The sequence below is a fragment of the Hyperolius riggenbachi genome, chromosome 1, assembly GCF_040937935.1.
Source record: "Hyperolius riggenbachi isolate aHypRig1 chromosome 1, aHypRig1.pri, whole genome shotgun sequence".
NCBI classification, from domain to species: domain Eukaryota; kingdom Metazoa; phylum Chordata; class Amphibia; order Anura; family Hyperoliidae; genus Hyperolius; species Hyperolius riggenbachi.
In genome coordinates this window covers 519147536-519170329 of record NC_090646.1, presented here as the reverse complement: position 1 = coordinate 519170329, position 22794 = coordinate 519147536, and the positions used below count along the sequence as shown (strand labels likewise).

The 22794-nt window shown below is 42.0% G+C and overlaps 1 protein-coding gene across 1 annotated transcript in view; it reads left to right on the top strand.

The window, feature by feature from the left end:
• Nucleotides 1-22794, top strand: part of P2RX4 (purinergic receptor P2X 4) — a 46103-nt gene that overhangs the window by 9387 nt on the left and 13922 nt on the right. Inside the window, exons 3-9 of the mRNA XM_068245213.1 lie at nt 4305-4376; nt 6795-6867; nt 9770-9866; nt 9943-10023; nt 14599-14740; nt 16459-16595; nt 22591-22684. Coding sequence (XP_068101314.1) covers nt 4305-4376; nt 6795-6867; nt 9770-9866; nt 9943-10023; nt 14599-14740; nt 16459-16595; nt 22591-22684 — 696 coding nt within the window. The remainder of the gene's footprint in view (nt 1-4304; nt 4377-6794; nt 6868-9769; nt 9867-9942; nt 10024-14598; nt 14741-16458; nt 16596-22590; nt 22685-22794) is intronic.

Here is a 22794-nt window from a genome sequence, read left to right as displayed (position 1 = left end):
CAGGGAATTAATTACCAAAACGCTCTGGAAAAACCCGTTGGAAACCGCTAACCCTCCCAAAAAAATCGCCCACCCAAGCGCCAGGAGTCGGAAAGAAAAAAAGCCTCAAAATAAGGCCACCGCGGATGGACTCGTGAACCGAACGCAATGTGAACAAGGCCTGAGAGGAGCTCACAATCTATTCCTTTCCACGGTCATTGTGCTGAGTCCCTATCAGTCTAGTTTCTTTCCAAAAATGTCCGCAGATTGCCTGGAGATGCCTTACAAACATTCAAAGAACACCTAAAATGCGTTCAGTTATTTTCCTAGCTCAAGTTTAAAGCTGAGGCTGTAGTTATGCTAGACAAGTGCCATGCATAACATTACTGTGCTCACTGCTGCCCACGTTTCTTTTGAGGAAATATTGTTTCTGTAGAAGAGCAAATACCATAAATACATAACTAATACTGTGCATGCCGGCTTTGGCACAATGTTATCTGCACAGTTTATTTACATTCTTATCAGCCTGCATGCTTTAGTGTTCTATTTGTCTGGTGTGTGCATGTAAGTTCATTTTAATGTATATTATTGTTGGTGGCATCCATGCTTCACTCCCTCTTCTGCAGAACAGATACAGCTGCTCTCCAGCCAGGGTCCTCTATTAGTGCAGTCATGAGGGCTTTCTTGTTCCTCACTCAAAATTGCTAACCCAACCGGCAGCATGTTTGTTTTGCAAGGATGGGAAATTGACTGTTGTACAGTTTCAGCACATAATTCTTTTACACGAGCCTGGGCTACTCTACTATTTAAGGTGGACCTGCGCTGTACTTCTAAAAGTAGCTAAATGGAGAAACCCAATGCGATGCTAATCTATGCACAAATTTGAGTCAAATTTGGATCAATTTAGACAGTTTGGCATTGTCAGCAATTTGTATTAACTCAGGAAATTGGCATCTCCTATATTGGGCTCTATTCACAAAACTTCTCATACATGACTTATCACTTAATTGATAAAAAATAACCTTTCAGTACATTCACAAGCAAAATAATCGCTCAAAGGAATTTGTTCTGAACTTCATTTCTATATTGCTTATCTTACCTTAATTATATATTTTTGCTCTTTGGGAGCTTAACAATGTTACATAGATAAGGTGTAAACAGGGGGAAAAAGCTTTGAATCATGCCCATTATCTCTGTTGCGAAACTCATTTTAAGAGGCAATGCCAGTTACCTGGGAGTTATGATTATCTTTTGGCTTAAAGAGAATCCGTGACCAAGAATTGAACTTCATCCCAATCAATAGCTGATACACCCTTTCCCATGAGAAATCTATTCCTTTTCACAAATGGATCATCAGGGGCTGTGTATGGCTGATATTGGTACTGATGAGAAGTGTGACTCCTGCCTACCTCCTTTACTATCAGCTGTCACATTGCTGTAGTGCCAGCCAACCTCTCCTTTATCCAATGACTGATAGTGTGGTGTATCTCCTTCCACTGACATCACCTGCCAGCAGTAAAAATGTCACCATGTGGTAAATGTCAGAATGTAAATCAGGGAGAGGAAAGCTTTTACAATGGGAAACCGCCTACTAAATTATTTGTACATAATTATTGTAAAAATGAAGCACTTTTTTTTATTACATTTTCACTGTCGTTCCTATTTAAGTAATTTGTTGCCCACCTGCAGGAGAGAGAGAAGATAAAACCTCTGATTTGCATACTTGTTTTGAAGCAAATCATTTAAAGCAGGGGTCCACAAAGTTTTCGGGTCAACATAATTCAAACTAATGGGGGCCGGAGTATACATAATATGATGTAGAAAACATTCCATTGAACCTAGTAGTGTAAACTATTACCTGTTTACATGTGCAGCCCTTTTGTCTCCCATTTAACCAAAGCAGATATTATGCCCCCAATACAGCATGTGCAGATAGTGTAAAAAGCAAACCTCTTTTCAACACAGTGATGCATACTCGGGGAGTAACTTGTCGTCCAATTGGACAGCAGTGTCACCTGATGCTTAATTGGATTGGAAGCCAGCGAATTACTGCTCGCTGGCTTCCCTTTGGATTGATGGTACCAGCACTGCTATTCTATATGCGAGACACCAATATTTAAAGATGCAGTGGACCGCATCTATAAGTAATACATTTTGTGAGTGGGGGGCCGGTGAAAAAGCCTCAGGGGGCCGCATTTGGCCCGCGGGCCTTAGTTGGAGGACCACTGATTTTTAAAGGCACGAGATCACTATGACAACCTAGCAGCTTTAATGCTGGGAATACGCGGGTCGATCCGGCGGCCGATTAGCCGCAGGATCGACCCCAGCCGCGCCCCCGCTCGTCAGCGCGGATCGATTACCGCTTGTCCCTGCTGGCGCTTCCTTATCAGCGTTCGATTCCCTGCCATTGTCCGCCGGCGAAGGGTCGAGCGGCTTGATCGGGCCAGCTGAATATTGTCAGCGTCAGCTGGCCGATACACGGTACAGAAACGTACCGTGTATGCCCAGCATTAAAACCAGGTGAACCATAATCACAATAGTAATGTATACAGATAATTCTTATCTACTTCATCTAAGAACTACAGGTCCTTGTGAATAGTGACCCCCCCCCCCCTTCCCCTCTCCTTGTTTTGATAGGGAGAGGTCCGTGAAAAAGACCTGTGATTTTATTTATTTTATATATTTTCTTTCAAGACCACGTGATTACTATAGGGCATATTTACTAAAACCTGGTAAATTAACCAAGCACATGACCGTTTTTTTACTGGTGATTACGTGACTCTTGTAGTGCGTGTTCCACTAGCAAACACTGGGGCTGGTTCAGACGGACGTCTGCGTGGCGTCGCGTCTGGGGCGTTGCGGCGGCTGCGCATTCAGGCTTTCAGTAGCCTTCGGTCGCGTTCCGATGCGGTCGCGTTTTTTATTTCCCCTAGGGGAACATTAGCCGTCGCAGTTGGCCGCTCCCTGGAAGCAACATGTCGCTTCCAGGGGCAGCTCGAACGCTAACGAAAATCGGGACCCGAACGCCGCTTTCGGGTAAAAGCGCGCAAAAGCTCGGTGTAAACGCTCCCATTCACTTGAATGGCATCGTTTACCGCGGTGTTCCAAACGCTTGTGGTAAACGCTCTGCAAGCGTCCATCTGAACCAGCCCGAGGTTATGCGTGTTGCACTACTTGAGCACTCACTACTTATAAGACACCTGAGGTGAAAATAAACTAATGAAATAAACAATTGTATTTATCTTCCTTCTCCTAAAAATGACTTTTTACGATACTCCCACAGTTTTTTATTTTGTTTAAATCTACTTTTTAAGTTGTTACTGCTTTGTTTTTGCTCAGTGACACATTCCTTGAAGTATGCCAGAGCTAAAATCTATGAACTATTTTCCCTTTTTATCTCTTTCCTGTTCACAGAAGCCATTTTCTGCTAGGAAAGTGTTTTATAGTTGGAATTTCTTATCAGTGAGGGTCCCACTGTAGTCCCTTCCTGTCTGAGTCAGCCACTTGTATACCTGATATTTAACTCCTTTCAGACAATGAAGAAGGAGGAAAAAAAAAAAAAGGAACACAGCATAGTTATTGTGTGCTAGGCACTGTACATTCCCATGTCTATCTTATCATGTCACCTCAGGCATCCTTTAAGTTGTTTATATAGTAATATTGCCATAGACATGAAGTGCTGGGTCAGAATTATCGAGACTCCAATCTCTTCCATAAGAAAGATTGATGGCATGCCAATTTCATAACCTGTTTATTTCATCACCCCACCATCAGGGTGGCCCTCGCGCAGAAAATGGTATACACCAGATGGAGCAAATGACACTCCTTGGCCAATAACACAGACCAGTGGTATCGGGCATGGGGCTGTGGGTGGTCTGGGTCCCTACACTTCCCTTGATCACCTTCTGTGTGTAATATGTTTCATTCCTGTACCTTGAAACCCCTGCTACAGCCTAATATGTATGCAATAGAGTGATGGTAATTGTTCCAAATTATAGGGTTATTATGTAAAAATGATATGCATAAGACTTGTAAGACCTATTCATACATCTAGCCACATTTTACATCCTGGAAAATTGCAGGGGCAAAGGGAAATGTGAGGTAAGAGTGTTATCCATTACACCACAATGCTGCTCTGCAAGAGATGGCCTCCAATTAGACTCAAATTATACACCATGCGCATTGATTTGTTAAAAAAAAAATTGATTTGTTAAAAATTGTACACCATGATCATATAAAGCAGTTCAACAGCCTGCCAAATAGTTACGTGTGTGTTTGTTTGTTTGTTGTTGTTAATCTAGTTCATTATTTCAATCTTCATACAGGAGGAAAATGCTTTCTTTGTGATGACAAACTTAATCCTGACACAAGATCAGAAGCAAGGCCACTGTGCAGAGGTGGGTTAAAGTGACTTCTGCATCGCATATCTATTCCAGGACAGAACATTGCGATTGTGGATACTGTTTAACTATGTCAGATGGGGGCTTTGAAAGTTATAATTTCCTATTCTTCAACGTGTCTTTTGCTGCTAAGATTGCTCTTGTGTAGAAGCACATGATCAGCTGGTAGAATGTTGATGTCCTCACGGTCTTCCTTCCTTCTGGCATATGATTGTGACCAGCCATAAAAATCAGTCACCTGGTCACTGTGATCACAGGCCTCTCCATGGGTTGTCATGCCCACAGTTACCACATGGGTGTATCCTTTTTTTTTTAAATTCTTAAAGCTGTCAGCAAATGTACTGTGACATCTGAAGACTCTGAGGGGCAGTGATTAAGAGCACCCTCCTACCCTGTCCATTAATGCATCCTGGGATTTATTTATTTTGCTTTTTGTTTTTCTTCTTATAAGAGTATATAATAGAATAAACGGGATAGAAAAGAGCAGGTTATGGAATACAGAATTGTCTAGCCAATTTAAAAAACAAAATGAGATTCAAGCTATAGAATGTAGAGTAGAAAAATATCATTGTGTAGGATGTGGCATATGGAATGGAATATAAAATATAGAAAATAGAATAGATTGAGGATTGTAGAAGAAAATGGAATAAAGGATGGCTTATAAAAGAGAACAAGCAGAACTATACAGAAGCAGATTAATGAAGATAACTGTAAAGTTATTAGAGCAGAAGAGAAGCTGTCCAGTGCAACCAATCAGAATCCTTTAAGGCTCCCTGCACACTGCAAATCAGTTTTGCGATTCAGTTTCCGATTTTTTTTTTTTTTTTTTTTTTAATTTATTTATTTTTTTTTTTTCCCCCCCAATTCCGATTTTCCCTGAATACAATCAACAGAAAAATGCAGCATGCAGTGGAATCGGATGTAAAAACCGATTAAAAAACGGAATCTGAATCGCATGAAGTGTGCAGGGAGCCTAAGGCTGGCTTCACAGTGGTGTGTTGTATAACTTGTTAGGAGTGTGAACTGCAATGGAGACTGGACATGCAATGCGATCAGTTACAATGCAGTACTATGAACAGCCCCATAGAACTGTATGGGCAATGAGTTAACCTACAGAATTATTCTGCAACCAACTGGTGCATTGTGAACTAGCCTTAATGTACATACTAACTGAAACCTGATTGGTTGCTGTAGATTCTAGGTTAACATGTGGTAGACTTCTGATGGGTTGATAAAGTAAATGAAGTATTACACATTTTATTTTCTTGATGGATCACACAAAAACAAAACCAAATGAGTATATTTTTGTTACCTAAAAGCAATATGGAATGTTGAGAAATGTACCGTTTTCGGACTAGAAGACACTCCTGACCATAAGACACACCTAGGTTTAGAGGGCAAGACCCAGTGGCAAAATATATATATACTAAACCTGGTGCATCCACGGTGAGGGGGCATCTTGTGGCTTAAACCCCCGTTGTACCGCTCGTCTCCCTGTTTACTTCTCTGTCTCTATTGTCTTCCTGTGTCCTCCATGTTTCCGCCTCTGTCCTCCTTGTGTCCTCTATGCTCCTTTGTGTCCCCCTGTGTCTATCGTTTGTCCCCCCCGTATTCTCCTCTGCATGGGTTGTGACTCTTTTTTTTTTTTTTTTTTTTTTTCTCCCACTTTTGGGGGAGAGTCTTATAGTCCAAAAAATACAGTATATACACAATTAGGACTTACTACTAATTTTACTAGGATATATGAAATAATCTTACCTATAAACTAGAATCAATTGCTTCAATTTTGCAAATGTTTTCCATGCACTTGACAGACCAGAATATACAATAATGTGGAGAGACTATAGGGTATTCAATATTTTGCATTTCAAAATTAGCTAGAGTATTGAAAAAAAAAGCAGTACAGAAAATTATAACCAACATAATTTTTTGGGCAACTTTTAACATGGTCAATATTAGGGATGGCAATGCTTAGAACTCTTGGAGAAGCATTTGATCAGCTGATCGGAACCTTACAAATCTATCAGCTGATCACATGGTTCTCTTAGCATTGCCATCCATAGTCAACATGGTGCTAACTTTTTTTTTTTTTTTTTTTTTTTTTTTTTTTTTTTTTTTTTTTTGTGTGTGGAAACTGAACTGCAGTGAGTGATCTAACTGAATATACATTGTTTGTGAAATCCTTCCTTTGATGAAAGGCACGATCACTTGCCACTCGTGGCTCTGCAGAAGTATTTTAGGTACAGTATTTTTGTCCCAGTGTAGACTTATTACTGTAATTCTGCACAGGGGGAAAAAAATGACACATTGGTTTGGATAAGGAAGATTTCTGCTGTTTGAGCGCTTCCACATTGTTCAGTGTGGTGATTTTTGCTTTTTTTTTTTTTTTTTTTTTTTTTTTTTTTCCCACCACAGCTTCCAGATGCTTCAACAATATGCAGCTCCACTCATAAATGTACTCCAGGTTATGTGGACAGTCACAGCAGTGGTATGATATAAAATTTTTCTGTTCTCAATATATGTATTTTAAAATTGTAATGCTCCTAGTGTGTAAGTGTCCCCTTTCAGTGCAAAAAAAATAAAAAAAATAAACAGTTCATCTGTCTAGAGCAGGGGTTTTCAATCTTTTCACTAATTGTACCACGTTTATCACCTGAAAATTTTCCAGTACCACCCATGCGCCTGTGCAGTAGGCATACTGATAATGAGATCTTCGGGGGATCTTATCGCTGGATCCCCTCGAAAGAAGGGGGAAGCCTCTTTAGCATTCAGGGCCTCTCTCCCCCCCCCCGTGCTGCCCTGCAGAATAGTTCAGAGTCAGGGCTCAGATCAGAAAGTGAACTTTGTGGAGGCAAGATAGAACCAGAACAAGTGGCAGGCAAACCTCGCCTGTACCACCTGGCCAACAGCAAAGTACCACTGGTGGTACGCGTACCACAGGTTGAAAAGCCCTGGTCTAGAGAACCTAATTTTAGAAATGACCAAGTTTTAATGTGAACTTGTAGAGGACACCAAATGATCTTACTCTTTTAAAGTACAAAGGAGGTTTTAAACAAAACCCCTCTAGATGGCCCTAGCTCCCCCTTGGGATTAAAGATAGACCATAATTTATAAACGTGGAGCATTCCAAAACATGAATTCTTGATAACCTCAGAGTGTAAACTAGGTAATGGCAGCTGGGGAATCTCCCATTCTTCATGAGAAGGGGCTAGACTAGAGGCCATACAGACCTGGGAGGGTCTCATTCACATAGATTGATAGATTGATGTGATGTAGAACTCTCCTCAGTATTGATGAATAATGCTGCTATGTGATTTGCAGGCAGGTTGACTGAATAGGTTGAAACTAATTGGCAATAAAATAGAACCTGAATTTAAGCAAATTTTAAATAGATGATAGCTGAATTTGAGTGGGCCTTTTGGCAATCTGGAAGGCATACTTGGCTTTGCATTGACTTTTCTATGAGTCAGTCCTGTTGCTTTAGGCTTCCTCGGGTGGTGGTCATAAATGTATGCTTTCATCTTTTTATATCCTGTTTTAGCTCAGGTAGGAGAAGGGAAGGCGGTGGGGCACAAACCTTCTGGTTGGCCGGCTTACCCAGTGATTGGCCAGGATGCACTTGTCATTAAGAGGCTTTGTTGTGAATGAGGTGACCAGATGGTTTCTTTACCCCTGAAAGCCCACTCCTAGAATCCTATCGAAAAGACTAGTTCGCACACAGGCTTGCTAGAACACGATATGGTTATTGTCCCGTCACACACACATGCAAAATATATCTGACCAATAGGCCGACGATCATTTCGGGGCCACAACGGGGTTCCGTTTTATCATGTTTTCTGCCAGCCTGTTGGATATATATGGATATATCTCTATCTCGTGTTCCAGCAAGTCTGTGTGGACTCCTCTTTCCTATATTATGATCTGAGCAGCTTGGGAGTCTTGCACCAGCACTCGCACACTCTGGTGTGCGGTTTTTATTTGATGGATCACTCCTAGAATTAGGCTAGTTACACACCGGGACGTTGCGTTATAGTGGACGTTATGGTCGCATAACGTCCCCTAACGCAACGCCTGCCGGTGTTGGTAGAGGACGTTGAGTGAGCCGCGTCAAGCGGCTCTTTCCGCATTAGGGCAGTGAGAGTGGCGCTGATTGGCCGGCAGGACCACGTGATGCGGAGTGAAACACTCCGCATCACGTGGTACCGCCAGCCAATCAGCGGCCACCAGTGCAGTGCATATTGAGTAGCCATGTGCGCGGCTACGTAGCGGCATCTCCCCGCCTCCTCTCCGCCCCAACACTGAGCATGTGCAAACGGTCTAACGCGGCTTAAGCCCCTGGAACGCTATAGTATGCTGCATGTTCTAAAGAACGTGCAGCGTTACAGGTAACGCAACGTGGGCAGTGTGAACAGCCCCATTGACTTTGTATTTCTGTGAGTTGGGGAGCGTTACAGGCTGCACTAACGTGCGCCTGTAATGTCCCTGTGTGGAAGCAGCCTAAGTCTTATGAAAGGGCCTCTATTGGTTCTAATATGGCTGCTGCTAGAATGGCAGGTAGAGGAAGGAACTCTGATTGTAGTAGTCCAACTAGATATCGCTAAGGGGCACCTGGATCACTCCACTCACTCAGAAAGTGCAATTGATCTCCTAGTGCTGTCTAAATTATAGGACAACTATGCTGGTGTTGACTTGCTCCTCAGCAGCATGGCCACCTCTCCTCCCATGGCTATATCTGGGGCACTGGTAAGTGTGCTCCTTGCTCAACCTTCCAGCCTTTTATTCAGAGTCCCTGAATGACCTCTCTCATTCTCCCCCAGGAAAAGCAGGTGATTTGAGGACGCAGTTACTGCCACACTGCACCTGACCTGGGCGCCATTATATTATTACCATGTTATTCCGCCTATAGCGGTGCAGCAGATTATCAGTGTAATTTGGGTGCCAGCGATAGCCGAATTCCGAATTACTTATCTGTCCAAGTTGCTACGACTTGGACGGAAAATGGTATTTAACGCTGTCCTGAATTTCAGCAGCAACAGGGTGAGTATTTGGCTCACCCTGCACCCAACTGACCAGGTGGCGAAACAATACGTACTCCTTCTAGGGCCTTATAATCTACTATCATTACTGTCCGTACTGAGCATGCAAGGTTCATAATCCGTGACTTGACTCCCAGCTCTATAACTTCCAGCCCCCAACCAGCTTTTCTCAGAAAGCGCTGCTTGCACAGCAATGGCATTGGACACACAGCAGGAAAGCTTGCTATTTTTATTATTGGTGAGGGAAAAGAGGTGTGATGGAAAGTGGTCCTTCACCCCACATGCAGGAAAAATATAATCTTAGGATTGTTTTATTCCATATCTTATTATGCTTTTGGTTTTTATACTATACAGGTGTTCAGACAGGGAGATGTGTGCCATATAACAGCACAGTCAATACTTGTGAGGTCTTTGCATGGTGCCCTGTGGAAAATGACACGGTCTTGCCAAAGTAAGTGCCATCATTATTGTAATTCTGTGATGTTTACTCATGTTGAATTAACTTTCATATCTGTATCTTCTTTCAGACCTGCTTTTCTCAAGGATGCAGTAAATTTTACAGTTCTTGTAAAAAATAATATCTGGTATCCAAAGTTTAATTTCTCAAAGTAAGTGTGACCTTTCCAGCAATGGATATTTTAGAAAAATTTAAATATGAAGTGAACTACCCTTTAGATTGGTTGAGTAGCATCTGTATTTTTAAAATGTTTGCTCCAAGTTACTATTCCTCCTTCCAATATTCCTAGGAGTTATTTTAACCAGTTGCTCTCCCGCGGGACGAGAATCTACGCCCCTGAAAACTGCGCTTGAGCTCCCATGGACGTAAATACTCATCCCTTCCTGTTTTGTGAACAGCGTGGATTAAGTGATTAAAGGGACTCTGAGCAGTGCAGTAACTATGGAAAGATGCATATCATTTTGAAGCCCTTTCTCCTCTTTCCAACGATATATAAACCGCCTGCCTATGCCTTTTAGTTTTTACTATTTTTTGCAATCGAAATCGCAACCGCTGCAATTTCAATCACAAAAATAGTGAAAACTAAAAGGCGTAGGGCGGCGGTTTATAGATCATTGAAAAGAGAAGGAGAGCTTCAAAATGATATGCATCTTTCCATAGTGTCTGCACTTTTTGGAGTCCAGCATTGTATTACACAGGACGACACTTTCCCCAGTGTCGGCAGCTCCATTCAGCACAATGCAATGAAATATAAGGAACACGGGGATATAATTACAAACATCATGCTGGTAGGTGTGAGGATATAATTAATTAGTTGTGGTTATGCTTAAAGGCATACCCACAGGCACTGCTCGGAGTCCCTTTAAGCATTCCAACCAGACAGGTGGTCAAAAAATAGTACAATAAAGAATATTACAATATAATTTTCCTATACCTATAACCAACCTATTCTCTCTCATTCACACACACACACACACTAACACTAACAACCAGTATCCTTAAAAAATGATGGTGTCAAGATGGAGTCCGCTATTTCTTCGGATGGCAGTCCACTAATTCAAGAATCATACAGTTGGATTAGCGCACATCACATAGTATTCCCTATCACAAGTATAGTATTCCCTATCACAAGTATAGTATTCAAATGTTTTGTCGCTGTCTCGTGACTCATCAGGGACACGTCTCTCACCCGTGAGTTTGGTTCACACAGCATCCACGTGTAGGCTTGCTTTCCGGGTCCTCCTAGGCTCTGCGCGACATGTTTCGTCATTGTCTCATGACTAATCAGGGACACGTGTCCCTGATGAGTCACAAGTCGGGAATACTGTGTGATGTGCGCTAATACAACTGTATGATTCATTAACCCCCCCCTTTGCCGTTTACCATACCTGACTCTATATAACACACACACGTGTGTGTGTGTGTGTGAATACATTAAACCCCCCCCCCCCCCCCCCCAAAAAAAAACTTTAACGCAATATCATAAATTGTTGCTTAGGGACTTTTCTTTTTAAGTAGGGCTTATACTTACTGACCGGGTACAAAGAGAAAACCAAAAACCTTTACGTTATTTCCAGATAAAATATTGTCTCCATACATTGTTTAAATTATCTCCCTAGTACAATGTAACAACTGGGACAAATGGGCAAACGTGTGGGTTTTATCTAAAGGAGCACATTTCATTTTAAAACTATAATGGCTGAAAAGTGAGAATTTTTTTTTCTTCTTTCCATTAAAATATAAAATAATTCTCAGAAAAAACTACCACCCCCAAAAAAATGTGGCAAAAAGAACCCCTTAGGCTGCCTGTGACACCGGATGGTCTACTCCTCCCCCACTTTTATCTATAAAACCTCTCTCTTTTAATGTTTGTTCAGAGAGAGTTAGGCAGCTGACATAGTAATCTCCTATGAGGTGCTCTTTTTAATGCAGTGTGCCACACAAAGATGGCATCTCTTGCCTTTATATCCATAACATTTTTAAAGTGGAACGTAAACAGTTCCTGAACGTATCAAAATGCAGGATGTTGACTTCTGGGACAGGTGTGCTATTATAGGACAACCGAGGTGACATGGTGTGATGTGTATGTACAGTGCCAAGCACACAAATAACTAGACTGTGTTCCTTGTCTCTTTTTCTCTTCCTGAAAGAGTTAAATATCAGGTATACAAGTGAAAGTTTCTGTCCGGGTCAGGACCGGGTCGTACTGGGTCAGACTTATGCTTCATACACACTTGAGATAAAAGTCTTTGGAAAATGCAAGATCACAGACCAATTTTACCCCCTTCCATGTAGTATGAGAGCCATACCTACACAGTCTATTCTATGGAGCTGCACTCCCCATCAGATAAAATGCTGCACACAAAGATGTCCGTACACATTCAAAAGATCATTATCTGCAAAAGATCTGTTTCTGCAAAAAAATCCATTCCTGCAAAATGCATTCATAGTCTGAGATCTGCAGATCATCATACACATCTGGTTTAACAGACAATCATTTGCAGATCAGATCCACCAGGATGGATTTTCAGATCTGCAAATGATTGTCTGATCTGCAGATGAATGTCAGTTAAACAAGGTGTGTATGAGGATCTGCAGATCTCATAGACTATGAATGCATTTTGCAGGAATGGATTTTTTGCAGGAACAGATCTTTTGCAGATAATAATCTTTTGAATGTGTACGGGCATCTTTGTGTGCAGCATCTTGCAAAGATTTTATCTGATGGGGAGTGCAGCTCCATAGAATAGACTGTGTAGAGCAGGGGTGCCCACACTTTTTCGGCTCGCGAGCTACTTTTAAATTTGCCGAGGCCAGGAGATCTACCAACGTCTCAAATGCTAAGCACGCCCCCCCCCCCCCCTGCGTAGGTTAGCCAGGTATATGTGCCTGCAGCATAGGTTGCGTGCCCTCAGTGTAGGTTAGCCAGGTATATGGGCCCTCAGTGTAGGTTAGCCAGGTATATGGGCCCTCAGTGTAGGTTTGCCAGGTATATGGGCCCTCAGTGTAGGTTAGCCAGGTATATGGGCCCTCAGTGTAGGTTAGCCAGGTATATGGGCCCTCAGTGTAGGTTTGCCAGGTATATGGGCCCTCAGTGTAGGTTTGCCAGGTATATGGGCCCTCAGTGTAGGTTTGCCAGGTATATGGGCCCTCAGTGTAGGTTTGCCAGGTATATGGGCCATCAGTGTAGGTTTGCCAGGTATAGGGGCCCTCAGTGTAGGTTAGCCAGGTATAGGGGCCCCCAGTGTAGGTTAGCCAGGTATAGGGGCCCCCAGTGTAGGTTAGCCAGGTATAGGGCCCCCCAGAGTAGGTTAGCCAGGTATAGGGCCCCCCAGTGTAGGTTAGCCAGGTATAGGGCCCCCCAGTGTAGGTTAGCCAGGTATAGGGCCCCCCAGTGTAGGTTAGCCAGGTATAGGGCCCCCCAGTGTAGGTTAGCCAGGTATAGGGCCCCCCAGTGTAGGTTAGCCAGGTATAGGGCCCCCCAGTGTAGGTTAGCCAGGTATAGGGCCCCCCAGTGTAGGTTAGCCAGGTATAGGGCCCCCCAGTGTAGGTTAGCCAGGTATAGGGCCCCCCCAGTGTAGGTTAGCCAGGTATAGGGCCCCCCAGTGTAGGTTAGCCAGGTATAGGGCCCCCCCAGTGTAGGTTAGCCAGGTATAGGGCCCCCCAGTGTAGGTTAGCCAGGTATATGTACCTGCAGGCAGAGGAGAAGAGGCGGCGAGGAGAGACTCTGGCAGGCCAATGGGATGTAGGAGAGAAGCGGCGGCGAAGAGCGAGGCGGCGCGGCCGCTACGTCATGGCTGGGGGCGGCGCCGGGCACGTTACACACGCACATTACACAGGCTGCCCGCCGCCGCCCCCAGCCATGACGCAGCAGACGCGCCGCCTCTCTCCTCCCTCTCTCCTCGCCTGCATGCATCCTTATTGGCCAGCGGCCAGCCGGCAGGTCCCTCTGCATACACACGGCGGAACTGATGTGAAGGAAGCTGTCGCTGATGCTCCTCCCCCCCCCCCCCCCCCCCACCCCCACCTCCGGAAGCTCAGGGTATTCCCTGCTGGTTGCTGTCGCTAGTCCGCAGCATACCCACGCGGACTAGCGACAGTTGCAGCGGCAACTGTCGCCAGGCGATTGACCGCGCCAATCGCCTGGCGACAGCTCGGGGTGCGCGCCCATGTTGCGCTTTATACTCACGGGCCGCGACAATTGTAGCCGTGAGTATGGGCCATAAAGCATAACCCTCACTAAGTAATTACAGCCATAAAATACTTTCCTGTCAGTAAATCGCTTCTGAGAGCAGGAAAAAAGATAAAAAGGATCAATAATTCATAGATTTGAGCTCTGGCATACTTCAATGAAGGTGTCATTGAGCAGAGACAAACAGTAAAAACTTAAACTAGATTTAAATATAAAACTGTGGGACATCTAAAAAAGTCATTTTTGGTGAAGGAGGATGTATACAATTGTTTTCTTATCAGTTTATTTTCACCACGGATGTTCTTTAAATACATATATCAAAATAAGTAATGTTTGGGAAGGTGAAAGTCTGACACAGGTTTGGTGAAATCTTTAAAATTAGTGCTAAGCATAACTGTTGTAAAACAAAAAGTTGGGGAAAAAAATGTTATTGTATTTTACCTGCAGTTTGGCATGTAGTTTTTTTTTTTTTTTTACAGCTTCTGTTTTATCTAGCCTGTATTCTAACGATGTAATGCTAACATTTAATTCCAGGAGAAATATTTTACCAAATATCAGCTCTACCTACCTAAAAACATGTCAGTATAACCGTGTGAGTGATCCATTTTGCCCTATATTCCGTCTGGGGAGTATAGTGGAAGAGGCTGGAGAATCCTTCCAGGACATGGCAATACAGGTGTGTATGAGGACTGTGAGTTTTTTTTTTTTTTTTTTCTTTCGTGGTCTGGATCTGGATCTTCCCAGCTGCTGCCCATGTCACTCTCTCACATGTAAATAGTGTACTGTATAACCATAGCAGAGTCTTTAACAGATCCTCAGAAGAGCTCCGCCTAATCCAGGCATGGGCAAACTTGGCCCACCAGCTGTTGAGGAACTACAAGTCCCACAATGCATTGCAGGAGTCTGACAGCCACAGTCATGACTCATAAAGGCAAATGCATTGTGGGATTTGTAGTTCCTTAAAGGGACTCCGAGCAGTGCAGAAACTATGGAAAGATGCATATCATTTTAAAGCTCTCTTTATCCTCTTTCCAATGATATATAAATCCCCGCCCTACGCCTTTTAGTTTTCGCAATTGAAATTGCCGCGATTTCGAGTGCAAAAATAGAGAAAACTAAAAGGCATAGGGCGACGATTTAGGGGTCGTCAGAAAGAGGAGAAAGAGAGCTTTAAAATGATATCCATCTTTCCATAGTTACATTGTATTACACAGGACGACGCTTTCCCCAGTGTCAGCAGCTCCATTCTGCTGAATGGAGCTGCTGACTGAGAAAAAGTCGGCCTGTGTAATACAATGTAACTATGGAAAGATGGATATCATTTTAAAGCTCTCTTTCTCCTCTTTCTGACGACCCCTAAATCGTCACCCTATGCCTTTTAGTTTTCTCTATTTTTGCGCTCGAAATCGCGGCCGCGGCAATTTCAATCGCGAAAATAGTGAAAACCAAAAGGCGTAGGGTGGCGGATTTATATATCATTGGAAAGAGGAGAAAGAGAGCTTTAAAATGATATGCATATTTCCAGTTTTTGCACTGCTCGGAGTCCCTTTAACAGCTGGAGGGCCAAGTTTGCCCATGCCTGGTCTAATCCCTACAATTTGGGCCGACTGTTGCTCAGAAAAGGGAAAATTCACTGGTCATTAACCTGCTGTCTGGAATGGTGATGCGTCTTGCTGCTGTCACTAGTCTGTGCACACTGACAGTCTCCCTGGTGCAGATTTGTGTCACTTGATAAAAAGGCACTCTGCTGTCTGATGTATGAATGCTTCACATAAAATACAGACTTTGGAATTTGCATGGAGTGTCTGTTTATACCTACTCTATATAATGGTTCCTGGCCACTTTTTGTGTTCTAAAAGGAATGGTTTTCGTAGACAGAATTGATGTGAACAGGAGCTGGTTATGAATCCTTATCAACAATATTATTATATATATATATATATATATATATATATATATATATATATATATATATATATATATATATATATATATATATATATATATATATATATATATATATATATATATATATATATATATATATATATATATATATATATATATATATATATATATATATATATATATATATATATATATATATTTTATTTATTTTTTTTCTACTTGAAGCAAGATGTTTTAAATCCCGGCCTTTAATTTGGCTCCTTGAAAAATCTGACTTTTGGCTAAAGTCAAATTCTTAGACTGGGTCAGGTATCTGTTACTTTTTGAGTCTGAAGAACCAATTTTATCAAAAAAGGGTATTAACTTAAAAACTAGTTATGTAAACTAAACCTTTCTTTCTCGGTCATTGTCTATAGCTATGCTTTGACATTTAGCTTCATTACTACGTGCTGTGTGGTAAAATTGGTTGTTTGCCATCTGTTTAAGGGTGGTGTCATGGGAATCCAGATAAGCTGGAATTGTGACTTGGACAAAAAACACACATCCTGTGTGCCAAAGTATTCGTTCCGGCGCTTGGATAACAGGGAGCTGGATCATGATGTCTCTCCTGGATATAATTTCAGGTAAGCAAACACACCTTGGGCTGAACAACAAGGGCTGATTCTTAACAAGGCTTTGATATTACTTGCTTAGTCTTTGAATAACCTCAGCCCTAAAGTGTTTTTACCTGTTACAGATATCCCAAGTGCATCTTATATACATTGAACACACAAACGCGCACACGTTCTAAAGACCTCAGTCCCTCAGCTGCCCCTCACTCCACGGTCAGAGGGTTGGACCTACAAATAGACCCGTCCCCTGCTTTCTATATCAAATTTAGCAGCTTTCCTCGCCTTGTGCATAGGGAGTGTTTAGCGAGGTGCACTGGATGGGGTGTAGCAACCATACCTACTCTGTGTTCCCTTTCAGTGGGTCTCGCATCTATCCTTCCACTAGTGTGCATCATGTGCCCTAGTAGTTAGCCTGGAATGCACTATGTGGGCCCAGTGGCCAGGGCCGAACTAGGTCCTAAGCAAGACTAGACTTTGGTGTGTCCCCCTACACATGCACACATGTATTAAACTTGGTCCGATGCATCACAACATGTCACTGTAAAAGTACTCTATCACTTAGTAGTCCATTGTGGAATTTAAAAGTGTGTATTCCGATTTATGTACCTGCAAGTCAGGGTCTTTGTGAACTCAACCATCGAGGCTGCTGTACACTGGGATCCAACTTTCTTGGAAGTAATGTCAAAGAATTATAGACAAAGCTTGGGTTTAATTTCAACTAATTATTCCCAGCTGTGGTATGATAAAGTACAGGAGACCTCCAAGAGGGAAGTCTGCTCCACCGTAAGGTTTAAGAAATCCAACCTTTGACAAACTTTTCTGGGAAGAGGCAATTCGGCTAATCCGTATCGTAGCATTACACTCGCTCCTTAGTCATGAGCTATGACTAAGGAGGGAGTGTAATGCTCCAATACGTGCGAGCTGAATTGCCTTTTTCTGGAATAGTTTGGCAAAGGTTGGGTTTCTTAACCATTTCTGCCGCCTGGACATGAAGCTCACGTCCGAGCGGCTGCGGTGCTGCGCTTCGGAGCGCTCCTGCCCCCGTGCCCCAGTGGTGTCCCCCGGTAGCCCTGGGATCAGTGAACGGGAACATGGTTTCCGATCACCGATCCGTCTCCCCAGCAGAAAAACCGAAGCGCTCTTGCCCGTAAAAATTTCCACATCCCCTTGTGCTTCTGCTAAGCGAGAAGCACAAGGAGGGGAAAAAAAAATTAATGGTGGCCATCTTGTGGCCAAATAGTAAAACTACATCTACATATTTTTTTCACATTACAATTTACACATATAACATTAAAATTTAACTTTATTTCCCACACCAAAATATTACCCAAAACATTTTTAATGGAAAAAAAAGTTACAATAAAAAAGACATAAATAGTTAAGGGTCTGAACTTTTTAAATATACATTTGAAGGGGGTATACTACAAACAAATTTTATTAAATGAAGAAGCTTGTAAATGGTGATGGATGCAAAACGGGAAAAAATGCACCTTTATTTCCAAATAAAATATTGGCGCCATACATTGTGATAGGGACAACATTTAAATGGTGTCATAACCGAGACAAACGGGCAAATAAAATACATAGGTTTTAATTATGGTAGCGTGGATTATTTTAAAGCTATAATAGCTGAAAACTGAGAAATCATGAATTTTTTTTCCATTTTTTTCTTTATTAATCCTGTTAAAATTCATTTATAAAAAAAAAAAAATTCTTAGCAAAATGTACCACCCAAAGAAAGCTTAATTAGTGGCGGGAAAAAACAAGATATAGATCAATAAATTGTGATAAGTAGCGATAAAGTTTATTAGCGAATGAATGGGAGGTGAAAATTGCTCTGATGCATAAGGTGAAAAATCCCTGCGGGCTGAAATGGTTAAACCTTAGTGGAGCGGACTTCCCTCTGGTACCTGTTTTTGCTGAACCTGGTCCTGCTCCTGTCTGGTGGGTTGAGCAGTGTTTTTGTGAATATACTACCAGAGACCTCACCCTCTGACTAAATGGCAGGATAGACTTCATGCTACCTGGGATGCTGAGGAGTGGCAGGACATCTTCTCAGGGATGGCCACATCCTCCAATAATGTAGTTTGGGAAAGGTGATATAAGATTTTTTATGATTGGTATAGAACCCCTAGCAAGCTCTTGAATTGGAAGCTCACGTTAGCTAACTTATGTTTCTGGGGTTGCACCCTACTAGCTGATCAGCTCCACTGTTGGTGGAAATCTGTGTTCATGCAGTGGTTTTGGGTAGAAGTGCTTGATCTCCTCTCCAAATTCATCGGTGAAACGGTCTCTTTGAATCCATGGACTGTTCTTTCACAAAAAAAGTGGTTGGGTTTTCTAAAGTGGAAAATGCCCTGGTCTCACATGTTTGTAATGCTACTTCGGCTCTCTTGGCCTGGTCCTGGAGGTCTTAGCCCCCATCTCGGGTAGAATTGCTCAGGAGAATACATTATATCTACCTGATGGGAAAAAAACACCCCAAAGGTCAAATGACCCAAATAAATCTTTGTGGATATGGGGAAATTGGTCACCAGCAATACCATTGTATAGTAGGTTACTTCTTATGGGTCTACCCTTGTTGGGTGCTATCTGGGCCTGGCTGAGGGCATAGCTGCCGAGGCATATGTTGAGTAGGATGAGTTTGATGTTGCTCCATTCCAACCTACGGTTTATGCTTGGTTTAATTTTTACTGAGTCGCCAGTAACTATTTTGTATAGCATTTGCTAAACTTGCGGTTTAACGTTGTGGTTTACTGCCAGCACTGTTTTGCATACTGTGAAATTAATGTGTAATGCAAAAATGTAATACAATTTCAAGTTTAAAAAAGTGTATTCCTATTTCTGGGGGGAGTAATTGTTAGTTTGTGCCACTACCAACAAGCCTCAAATTCCACGTGATTGGAAACTTTAGTTTTTCCCACATGATTGGAAACTTTAGTTTTTCCCACATGATTGGTAGAGATGTGATCTAAAATGCAACTTGCCACTTATTTTATTTCATCTTTAAAGGATACCCGAAGTGACATGAGATAGACATATGAATGTGCAGTGCCTAGCACACAAATAACTATGCTTTTTTTTTTTTTTTTTTTTTTTTTTTTTTTTTCCCCCTGTCTGAAAGAGTTAAATATCAGGTATGTAAGTGGCTGATTCAGTCCTGATTCAGACAGGAAGTGACTACAGTGTGACCCTCACTGATAAGAAATTCCAACTATAAAACACTTTCCAAGCAAAAAATGGCTTCTAAAAGCAAGAAAGAGATAAAAAGGGAAATGTCTTTATCAGCGAGGGTCACACTGTAGTCAGCTCCTGTCTGAGTCAGGACTGAGTCAGCCACTTGCATACCCGATATTTTACTTTTTCAGACAGAGAAAGAAAAAAAGGAACACAGCATAGTTATGTGTGTGCTAGGCACTGTACATACACGTCTATCTCATCATGTCACTTTGGGTATCCTTTAAATACTGCAGTGGTTGGGGGTTGAATCACAGGCTTTGCAGTGGGCTATCTAGATTTGAGAGCCCGTAAAGATTTAACTGACAAGTTTAATTTAAGGAACCTGTACAAAGGTTCAGTCCCAGCTAATTCTCCTGTAGAAAAAACTCATTTTTGACGGAAAGGGTATTCCAAATCACTGAAACCGTTAATCAGTTTCTGTAATAGGGGTGAATTTCTATGAAGTCAATCATTTGTGAGAGGAGCTTCAGTTTTAACTGTGCATGCAAATTCTCATGAATTTGAAACCGAGCTAATTAAATCTAGCCGTTAGTAATCAGCTGATAGCTGATCAATTCACCAGCAGCCACTGGGTTTGATTGTCTTGGTTTGAAATGGGTGGACATTTGCATGCAAAGTTGAACTCATTATAGTATCTGCTTAAGGTTTGTGCATTAAAGCGGTATTGTCGCCATACAAATAAAATTTCAACAGCAACTAGTCTGAGTGTATTAAGTGATAAAGATGCTAATCCTGCATTCAAAACTTGCAAAACTTTTTCTGCCGTTATGGTTTGGAGTTATCACATACTTTAGGAGCACTGGCCCTTTAGTAGTCAGTGCCAAACAGTTGAATGCTGGGGGTTCTTTTTATCTATAATACATTCCTCCTCTTCCATTTATTTCCCTGCCTAGCTTCTTATCTGAAACACCTCTGCTCACTTGTTTACAAGCAAGGCTAAGGTGATTCAACGATTGGAGGATAAGACAGTGCAGTTGTTGGTAAACCCCTCAGTGGGAGTGTCTGAAGACTCTGGGAGGAGGGCAGCTAATGAATACACAATGAGCAAGAGAAGGGAAGGGGAAAAACAAGAGGCGGGGCCCGTTCACACTACAAGAGCTTTTTAAACGCTAGAGATTTTAAAAGCTCTTGCTAATGCAATGCTATGAGGAATTTTTACAAAATCACATCGCTGCAGTGTGAACACTCACATAGGATTACATTAACAAGAGCTTTTAAAATCACCAGCACTCAGAAAAGCTCTTATAGTGTGAACAAACCCTCAGGGAGGATATGTCACCATTAGCTTGGCAAGATGGCCACTTCCTAGAATAGGATTTTCTGCTTTTCCTTTATAAAATTTACAGGAATCATTACGTGGATAGCACAATGCATCTGTTATCTAAGTAGAAGTAGTATTTATCTACTTATATATGTGTTATTTCAAGGTTAGCATGGGAGTCGCTTTTTCTTTAAAAACTAGAACTCATTGCTGCTCCAGAGTTCACTACTGTAGTTACTTAGAGCTCCAGAAGTGACAGTCATCTGCTGAAAGGGAATGTGCAATCACAGAGACCCTGCTTATTGCTGCCCTGGGTTCATGCTGCTCTCTTGGGATGCATGCATCCAATCTTGATTTGCCAATCACTGACCAATTTTACCACCACCATGTAGTATGAGGGCATAACAGATTTTGAATACAAAGAACAGATTGTGTAGGTAAGCTCTCATAGTATATGGGAGTTGTAAAATTAGCCAATCAGTTGGATGTGTGTACTTGGTGTTAGACTGATCTCTCTCTCCGCCCCCCCACCATATACTATTATGCATATTTACCAGTGGGTAGAAAGTATGTATAAGGGCTGGTGCACACCAGAGCGGTTCTGAAGAGTTTTTTTATAACGCTTGCAGGGGGTGAAACCGCTTGGCTAATGAAAGTGAATGGGATAGTGCACACCAGAGAGGGTCATTTTTTCCAACAACGCAAACTCGGAGGCTGCAGCATTTTTTAGATTTCTGAGGAGTTTCTGCCTCAATGTTAAAGTATTAGGAAAGTGGAAAACTGCTCTGAAAAACGCTAGATCAGAGCGGGTTTCCATGCGTTTTTGTTACAGTAGCTGTTTAGTAACAGCTTTACTGTAACAATATTTGTAGTCTGCTACACAAAAACGCTAGGCATGTTTAGAAAACCTCTCTAAACATGCCTAGGAATTGCTCTGAAATCTGCTTCAAAGACCTTTAGATTTTGCAGATCTCCTAGAGCTTTTTGGTGTGCACTGGGCCTAAGAGAGGCACTGACTAGGGAACGATCGCTGACCATTAGTCCCTGGAGGGACGATGCACCATCAGTACCTGCACGACAATGGTCTGATTGGGGCTTATGGAAGATCAGCAAATATTTCCCTTAACCTAAAAATCTCCAATGACCCTGGAATTGAAAGCCATTGTTAAAAAAATTTAAATCCCCAGCCATGAACCAGTTGGCTGGCAGCTAGTAGTTTTTCATTTGCTATCACAGCTTCCATTTTCTGGTTCAGCTGTGATTTGCATGCTAGATTTTTTTTTTTTTTTTTTTTTTTTTTTTTTGCCTAAACCATTTGTTGTTTTGATGGGATCATGCGGGAGACAGGACTATCTTGAGAGCCATCGTCTAAGATGTCACTGTTTCTTGTGAAATACGTGGTTGTTGTTTGTTTTTGTTTTTGTTTTGTTTTTTTCTTGTAATCCTTATCATATACAGTATCTATTTTTCATGTGAAGGAATTACAATGTCATTTGTATATTCCAGGTTTGCAAAATACTACAAAGATGCTAATAATACAGAATTAAGAACTCTTATGAAAGTTTATGGAATCCGGTTTGATATTCTAGTTTTTGGAACAGTAAGTCCAGCATGTTAACCTTTTTGTAATAACAATTGTCACATCTGTTAACCACTTGAGGACCCACCCTTTACCCCCCCTTAAGGACCAGCGCTGTTGTAGCTGATCTG